Source organism: Pundamilia nyererei, unplaced genomic scaffold, assembly GCF_000239375.1.
Source record: "Pundamilia nyererei isolate P.nyererei 1_Seehausen unplaced genomic scaffold, PunNye1.0 scaffold00040, whole genome shotgun sequence".
NCBI classification, from domain to species: Eukaryota; Metazoa; Chordata; class Actinopteri; order Cichliformes; family Cichlidae; genus Pundamilia; species Pundamilia nyererei.
The window spans coordinates 745,828-754,727 of NW_005187441.1; the positions used below are offsets into that span (position 1 = coordinate 745,828).

At 45.8% G+C, this 8,900-nt stretch overlaps 1 protein-coding gene across 2 annotated transcripts in view; it reads right to left on the bottom strand.

Annotated features, from left to right (window-relative positions):
• Positions 1 to 6: 6 nt before the first annotated feature.
• The window catches only part of nrp2a (neuropilin 2a), a 58,424-nt gene continuing 49,530 nt past the window's right edge, over positions 7 to 8,900 (bottom strand). Inside the window, exons 15-18 of one of the 2 annotated variants that reach the window (XM_005730902.1) lie at positions 7,776 to 7,872; positions 6,180 to 6,212; positions 1,180 to 1,230; positions 7 to 499 (exon numbers count right to left, since the gene is read on the bottom strand). In XM_005730902.1, coding sequence (XP_005730959.1) covers positions 195 to 499; positions 1,180 to 1,230; positions 6,180 to 6,212; positions 7,776 to 7,872 — 486 coding nt within the window. In that variant the 3' untranslated portion in view covers positions 7 to 194. Of the gene's footprint in view, positions 500 to 1,179; positions 1,231 to 3,217; positions 4,245 to 6,179; positions 6,213 to 7,775; positions 7,873 to 8,900 lie in introns of those variants that run through there. The other variant, XM_005730903.1, reaches the window with a different exon arrangement.

The following is an 8,900-nucleotide window of genomic DNA, read 5'->3' on the forward strand; positions in this document are numbered from 1 at the left end:
GAAACAGGAAAACAAGTTCTCGTTTGAGCTCGAAAGTGGCTTTCTCGTTGCCTGTGCATCCTGGGATCTGCGCTGCTGAGGAATAAAGTGAACTGAAGCAAAATGAAGAAGATAGCGGGAGGTTTTCACAGCGTGACTGTCATCCCTCTCTTTCTTTCCATCTTCCTTTTCCTTTTCGAATCGCCTTTTCTTTCTCACGCCTCGGTGCAGCAGCGCTGTTGGTTGAGTTTGACCTTGTGCTTGAGGCCGTCGTAGAGTTCGAAGTTGTAGTTCTCCAGGGTGGTGGAGGAGCGGGACGACAGGCCGCTGTAGGAGCAGGTGCAGTACAGCAGGAGGCCGGCGCACACCGCTCCGAGCAGGACGCCCAGAGAGCTCATGACGATGATTGTGACCAGTATGGGGTCAAGGGTGTACAGCCACGAGTTGTCCTTTTCTGAGACACGCGTGACTGGAGGCTCGGATGACGGTGATGGCGTGTTCCTCTCTGGGAACTGTAAACCTGTGACAAAAACGGGAGGTTAGTATGATGACAGGCAAGGAGTGGTTGTATAAACCTGTTATCGTTATTGAATTATTGTAGAGATTGCTACAGTTAATGATGATATACATGACATGGGGAGGTGGGTTGCAAAGTGGCTTGGAAAAATCATCTTAAATATGAGATTTTACAATTACAGGTAAACTGCTATTAATGAGATCAGGTGATCTGTCAGGAGTGCAGGTAAACTTGACTTCCTGACCCTACCTGATCTTTTGCGATGTTTTTGACTTACTAAAGAGAAAAGATTGTATCAAACATCACTAAAGTCATGAATTGTTGTGAGTAGAAGACTCGTTTACAAACAGAAACTAAAGTCCGAACAGAGGTAATTCAATTCAATTTTCATTTATGTAGTGCCATTTAATATCAAAACAACAGTTGCCTCAAGGCACGTTATATTGTAAGGTATGGACCCTACAAAAATTCAGAGAAAACCTCTAGAATTGGACGACCCCCTACGAGCAAGCAATTGGCAACAGTGGGAAGGAAAAACTCCCTTTTAACAGGAAGAAACCTCCAGCAGAACCAGGTATAGCCATCTGCCACAAGGGAGATAACTTACAGAAATGTTCTTTATAATTTATAAAATTACTTTACAGAAATGACAAAAAGGTACTGGTGTGAGCTCCGTGTCTTACCTCCACCTAGCGGGCCACCGTAAATTCGTCCATCGCCACCGGGTCCCTTAACTATCAGACAGAAGCACAGGACACACCGACTTTAAACACCAATCCGATTTACGCATAATTCTAGCTGTAATTACAACAAATAAACAAAAACATGCCTCTGCATTTGCCTCTGCAAGGTTTCCTTTAAATGCTCGCCAAGTGCCTAACTCGAGTTCAGTGTCTTTCTACACAATCACCAGAAATAACAGCAACCCTTTGCATACCGTTAACTGCTTTATATTTGCTGCTAATTTTGATATTACACATTTATACTCATACACACACTTATAAATAGAAAAATACGACTTTATTAATAATAAAGATCATTAAGATACATTCCTGTCAAACACACAGTCATCACATGGTATATCGATGGTGTAAGACTGCTCATTCAGTGTGAATAACAATGCAAACATGTCATCAAATCATTAACAATTCCCGTCATTATCGCTGCTGAAATCATCATTACTGTTCGACCGGTGCATTAGATCATCAAAGAAGAGAAAAATAATGGAGACAAAATGTCAGCAGTTGCTCGTGACAGTGCTTTGTGTGAAAGTAACAGGTCTGCCAGGTGGTGCGAACTGAAAATTGACGTGGATGTGAGTGTCTGAATTGTGGCAAGCCCTCCCTCCCAGCACTTTATTCGAGCCCAATAGCCTGAGAGTACTTCTACTTTAGGTGGGTTTTCTTTTAACTTTGTGCACATTTGTGTCCGCACATGTGAGTGTGTGTTTGGGCTCGCTTGCTCTTGGCGAGCAGTCAGGAGTGGGAGTAGCTGCTTGGCAAGGCACACGTCTAGATCTGCTGGTCCCTGATGGCCACCGGCATTATTAATACTGTTTCCAGGGCAACTGGTAGTTGGCAGGGGATTGGGCGATCGAGGTGCGGTTGATGGGAGGGAAAAGTGCTTACCGCAGACCTAATAAATGCTATCTGTCCATTAACTAATTACGACTATTAGAGGCTTGGAAGCATAATGGTGTTGAGATGGCTCGAGTAGGGTGTCCGGTCCCTCCTCCCCCCAAGTTGATTTAAAAGCACATGGGCAAAGTGTGCCAGAAAAAAGTGCAGCTTCTAAATTGTGACAACAAATTGAGGTGCATTTCTGCTGAGCTGCGGGCTTGTAGGTGATGGATTTTTGCAGCAGTGACAAACCAGGGAAAGCACGCCCCGTTAAGCTACAGAGTGAAGACCTCAATTTCATTCAATCCAGGGTGTTAAATTGAGCTCGTGTCAGATCTCATCACCTCTGTACCAACTGATGAGAGAGAAATTGCCGCCAGTGTGTCTATCTCGGTGACAATTACACGATAAAAATGGGCTTTTAGAGCCCATATGTGTTAAATATTAGCGAGAAGTGCATTAGCTGTGTCTTATTTTATGTCACCGGCCAATAATGGCACTAAAAAGGGAAAAAAAAAAAACCCCAACCCTGAATGGCTGAAACTCTCTGCTCTGGTTTTTGTAATATCTCGGATTCCTCTCAAGGATGAACACATAAGGCAAAAACACTTCGCTTATGGCTTCCAGCTGGTCCGGCGGCATTGTGGGATTTGTAGGAGCGTAAATCAAGGATCGAAGCGGCGATGGCAGACAGATGTGTCTATTTACAACCCTAAAAACAACAAGCACATATTCACACTGGAAAACACGACAAGGCTCGGCTCAGGCACGGCTTTCATCTGGGCGGCTCAAAGACACGGAGAACAACTGGAGTGGGTGGTATGAAGCATGAATGGGAGTGGAACAACGTGCTTTATTACACAAGAGATTCAAGATGAAACACTGAAACACTGAAGACGGCCGCATCCATCACTGACTGATGCCTTTATCGAGAGAAAGATGAGACGTTCAATCAAACGGAGCTGGTTAACTCCGTTTGCGATGCAGGACTTTTTAAGTATGATGGATTTGCATTCCTTTGTTTTGTATTTTTGTGAGGTTTTTTTTTGTAAATGTGCACATGCTTTGTTGAAAAGGACAATGGACCCCCCCCCCCCCCCCCCTCCACACATCCCATTTCTGTTCTTTTACAAACACCCTCGCTATTGGCACAACTCATATTGCAACTATCCTGTGGTTGTGTTATTACAGAGATACCAAGAGCTTCATTTTCTGGGCCTTGCCAGATCATTTCCACAGCTAGCACAGTTATCTCCCCCCCTCCCTCCCCCCGTCTCTCCCTCTCTCAGCACTGCAGGGTTCCTCGTGTCTCTGGGGTCTTGTTTTAGCCTCGTGGTTTGGCAGCTCTGGCTGGCTCCTTGCAGCGGAACCAGCTCAAAATCCCCTCCCCGTCCTCTTCCCGCTCGCATGCCTGTGTGTGTGTCCACGTTGGGGTCATTCCAGAAGGACCGTTGGGGTTATGAGGAGCCAGACGGTACTCAATGGTCCGAATCAAGCTGTTCAGACAAATAACTTACTCAGTCTTCAGTTCTCTCATCAGGAGCAGCATAGTGTGAAATGTCAACAGCAAAACTCCTTAATGGAACAGGGAAGGAAAAACAGCAACCGAAGCTACATCCATTAGAGAGCGTGCATGTGTGAGAGAGAGAGGCCACAGTGTTTCCTTTGCCAAAAAAAAAAATATATCACTCAGCAATTTAGGACAATGTCTTTGTCATCATCATCACCGCTGGGGGCTGTAAACTAAAGCAAGTGAGGGTTCGTCGATCTTGCTGCGCCACGACTCTCACTGCCATCGCCGGTCGGCGTCGTCCTCTGACGAATACAGTGCAGCTTATAAGCGCTTCGCTTTTAGCAGAGGGTACGGTGTCGGTCCCGGCTGTCCAACCTCACCGTCAGGACCGGCTCCACCCCGGGGGTGGCCATACTGGAGGACCAGTTAGAGTACTGGAAGCACTGCGAAGAGCTGTGATAGGCCACAGACAGTTGGCTCTTCTTGGTGGCCAGGTGTTGTCGACAGCAACAGAGTGCTCTGACCAAGATGGCCGCTGCCAGGAGAAGGAGGGCACCCCCGGCAGCCATAATGTAATACCAGTGGATGGGCAAGGGAGGCACAGGAACGCCTCCCCCTGGTGGAGAGATACAGAATAATTGGCCAGCGGGAAAAGAGAGGAGTGGCACTTGTTTTTCACTTTTTAACACTGAATTCGTCTGATTCTATCCCTGTTCGTGCACCTCGTGTGAGCATGCACAAGCATGCCAGTTGCAAAAAGAAAGAAAGAAAGAAATCTCCAAGGCCAGAAAAGAAAGAAAGAAATGCATCCATCTCTGTCACGTAGCTTGGGTTGCAATTGGAGGACAAGTTTTCACACCAAGATCGTCAAGAGATTTGGTTTGAAATCGCTCCAATAGTTGGATCCAATCAAGTGCAATGCAAGCGATTTATTTCTTTTATTTCTTTATTTATTTTTTTTAAACAAAGCTCCAGTGAGATTTCTTGGTGTGAAACGAAAGCCAAAATAATTAGTCATAAAAGCACGCACACACATTGACTTAAGGAGCTTCCTCTTCCTGTTTCACACTGGCACAGGAAGTCACAAACAGCTCCTTGATATCATCTCAGAACCATGCAAGGATCAGCGGGAACATCACACGGGTATCCAGCGTTCCAGAGCTCGCACTCTCTCTCTCACTCTCTGAGCTCATATTGGACCGGGATTTGTTATTTAGCTGGCTCGAGTTGTCAGATTTTGTTTTGAGTACATAATTTATCCTGTTCTCTGTTCTTGGTTTTTCATTTTCCTTTTTTGTGTGTTTTTTGTCTGTCATGCATCAGCATCCTGGCCAGTCCTCTCCTTCTCAAGCCAAAGAGCTGTCTCCTCGGAGACCATCTCCACAGATCCTCTACTCTTCTGCTGCTCCTGGATTGAGTTCCCCCTCCCCCACCCAATTCTCAAATTTTTGGTAAGAACCAGCTAACCGGCTTCCAAGAGGCCTCTACTCCTCTATCCAAGTCTACTAAAACAAACCCTTGTAGACAGAGTGGAAAAACTTTAAAAAAAAAAAGAAGAAGAAGCCCACATGCTCTTTCCAAAGCTGATGTGGAGAAGCTGTATGTAGGATGTCACACTGAACTAAGGGGAAAATGAAGCGGGGCTGAATACATCCTGATTTTTGGACCATGTCACATAATTACAGGGGGAAATGGTGCGTGCTCCTGCTACTTCACACTGCACACACTCATTAGGCAGAGCTGACTTAGGGAGAGGAGACAGAGACACCCATGCTCGATGCTGCTCAGTCACTCTATCTGATTGCTTTCCACTGGGGACACTGGTGTGTGTGTGATGATATTAATGTGTGTGTTTGTCAAGGGTTAGACACCGTGTGCTATATGTGTGCGCGTGTGTGAAGTCAGAGGAGTAGAAAAGCCGAAGAAATGCACACACATCACATTCGCACTGAAGCCTCCTAGCTCTTATCTTATTGGAAGACATTATGAGATGCCAAAACACTAACATCAATCTCATAGGGTCTCCTAGGATGCTCTAAATATTTTTCATGAGGCAGACAGTTATTTAAAACCCTTCAGGCTGTGTCAGGAAGCCTAGAACAGAGAATATGTAGCCCTTTTCAAATATGACTCCTTATGGCGTGCCGGATTCGGCTTCCTTCGCACGTACAGTCTTTCCTTTTGAGACCAATCCTTTGTTTCTGCTAAAACTGACACGGTAAAACAATGAGCTACTGAAGCGATCTATCCTGTAACTTCACTAAAATTTGATCAAAATTAATTTGGTGTTTGGTGAATATTTGCCATTAGTACTCATTTTGAGACGTCTACATGCTGCCGGTGACGTGGCGAATCAGCTTTAAAAAGTCTGGAATCACAAAGCTGTGGCGGACTCGGCTTCTGTGCTGTCAGTGTAAAAGAGTGATTTAGACTAATTGGTTTTTCTTTTAGTGGTTCAGACCAAGCAAAAAAAGAAACCCAGGCTAGTGCATACCGACGGGCAGGAAGCAAGACCACAGGAGAAGTGACTTCACACCAAAGTCAGACTCACCTGGATTTTCGGGAGGAAAAGCCGCGAAGGGTTCTGTGAGGATAGAGAGGCGGGCGGGAGACAGGAGCAGAGAGAGAGGGGGGAGAGAGCAAGACAGCTGTTAGATAACTTTAAATATAAGAGAAAAAGTCAGCCAAATGTCACGCAAATGTCACAAGACTATCAAACTCCTCCTGAGGAAATTTTAAGTTAATTCCTCAGATAACGCACATGAATTATGGCATTTACAGTGATTCTCTGCTAGAACGCTGTTTCAAACAGAGTATATTGTGGTTGCCAGGAATTTGAGACGGGAGTGTATAGTGTATAGGCTATGGGCGTATGTGTGTGTCTGCATTTGCAAAGTTCACACATTTCAAGTTGTTTATCTGCAGCGTCCAGTAAAACTGGAGCGGGCTGTGAATGCACAGAGCAGAACCTTCACTTTGATTGCCTGGAATGCAAACACAGAGAAATGATGTCTGTGTGTCTCAGTGTGTGGTACATGGTGTGTGTGTTTGTGACTGGGGGTGGGGGTTGAGAAAGAGAGAATGGGAGTAAAGGAGCAGGGGGTCCGACTTGGGAACTGGCGCCTTTTGGCGGGAACGCCGACGTACTGTGAAAAACTCAACTGTGTTTGGTGATAAGCAACATCCCAGCATGCTCTGGGAGTGGCAAAGGAGGAGAGGGAAGGGAGGAAGGAGGAAACACAGCAGCAGGGAAGCAGGAGGGGGGCTGGGCTATCATCTTTGCCTTCCAAGCTGCTGTGCTGCTTAGACTCTCTCAGGACTCGCATGACACACACAGACATATAAAAATGACTCAACACAAACACACAGAAAAACGCTGGCCATACACATAGACACACACACTTTCCCTCTGTTACACTCTGCCACCCCACCCCCGCCGCCATGTTCCCACTGTGGTCCGGCTCCAAAGCACACTGGACGTCAGTCAGAAGTGATGACGGCAGGTTTTTGGCTCCGAACCGCCGGCTTGGTCTCTGATCTGTTTAACACCCTCTCCGAAGCCCCTGCTCAGGCTAGATTAGGGAGGCTACACTGGAGCTCGGCTCGTGCGAGGCACCCAGAAACTTGCTTGGGAAACAGCCTGTCTAGTAATTCCCTTTGATGGCTCGGGAAAATCTCTGTTTACAAATACGACAGAGGAGGGAGCGCAGGAGAGATAGAGGGAGAAAGAGAAGAGAAATCTAATGAAACATAGATTAGCATCGCCGGGGCCCACAGGGCGTTTATGGCCTAGTTTTCCTATTCTTCGTTTCTTTTATTTCTTTCTTTTTTCGTGGAGGAGTAAACGCTGTCCCTCCCTCTTCTTCCTGCTTTCATCTCTGTGTTCGGTGGGCTCTTTGGAGGAGAGGCTGTCTCTGAAACTGGGATGGGAGGGCGAGTGAAGGATTGGTGTGTGGTGGTGCTGGTGTTTCTCACTTCATGTGTGTCACTGCTCAAGGACCTTACGACTGAAAGTCGAGGCGGTAGTAGGGAGCAGTAGACTGATGGGAGGGTGAGATAATGTGTCATGAGTGTGTGTGTGTTTATCTGTAAAGATTTTTGGCAAGAAGAAGCAAAAATAAAGAAACAAAGCATGTGTGCGACTTACGTGTACACTCCGTCAGTGGGGTGCTCGAGCTGATGTGGATGTTGTCTATCCAGATGTGCCCTCTGGTGCCGTGCACAAAGTAACCCTCCATCACAACCTACCACAGCCGAAAAAAAGGAAGGATGAAGAGGAAGAGGAGGAGGGAAAAGTTGAAGGAAAAAGAAGTGAGAGGAAGAGGAAGACGGATGACAGGATGGGGGGTGGAGGCACATTGAAAATGGGGACAGCAGCAGGAGGAGGAGAAATAGGATAAAAACTTAATACGGTGCCTGCGATTTCAAAGTTGCACTCAACACTTGCAATCATCCTTCCTGCTCTGCAACCATCACCCACTTACTTTTTTATGAGAACATTAACTGCTTGTGATGTCTCTGACAAATGCACAGCCAACTTCCAAACAGTCCCACAGCCAGAGGGACACTACAGCGTACTTTATTTCAAATGTGGCCTAAAGTGACACAGAGCTTAAAACTGATACTGTCATTTGCTCTGCTACAAGTACAAGTGCGTACTTTAGCTTTAGAAGAAGCGTCACATGGGCAGCTGAACTACAAGAAGCAAGGGGAAGACACAGTCATGGCCCTTTTATACTTGGAGTGTTGTGCTACTGGCGTGTACACCTGTAGCTGAGAACAATACTGCAGCGGCTACCATGGCGAGCATGAATGGAAGCAGCTGTGTGATAAAAAATAATAGCAATGCATGATGTGGCCAACAGGCCGGGTATACTGGGAACTGAACCGTCCTCAAGACAGACTTAAAACTCTGGAATAGCTTTAGAGCACATGGGTAACATGCTAAACCTGGTAAGCTAAGTCAGTACCCAAGTAAGTAAACTTTAGCAGATTTAGGAAAAACTCTTAACAGTAAAACAACAATTAGCAGCTAAGCAGTACAAAAAAACCTACCACCAAAAGAAATGGGTGCGATCGCTAACGGTCGAAAAAATTTTTTAAAATTGTATGCTAGCTAAAAATATTAAGTACAGTAGAAATTGTTGTCTAAGTTATGGCTAATCTGTTGAAACGGTTTGTGAAAACCTTAGCTAAAACTTGTTAGCTAAAACACCTGCAATAGAGCTGAAATAGCTAGCAAAGTTACTGTTAGCTAAACATGATGATTAAG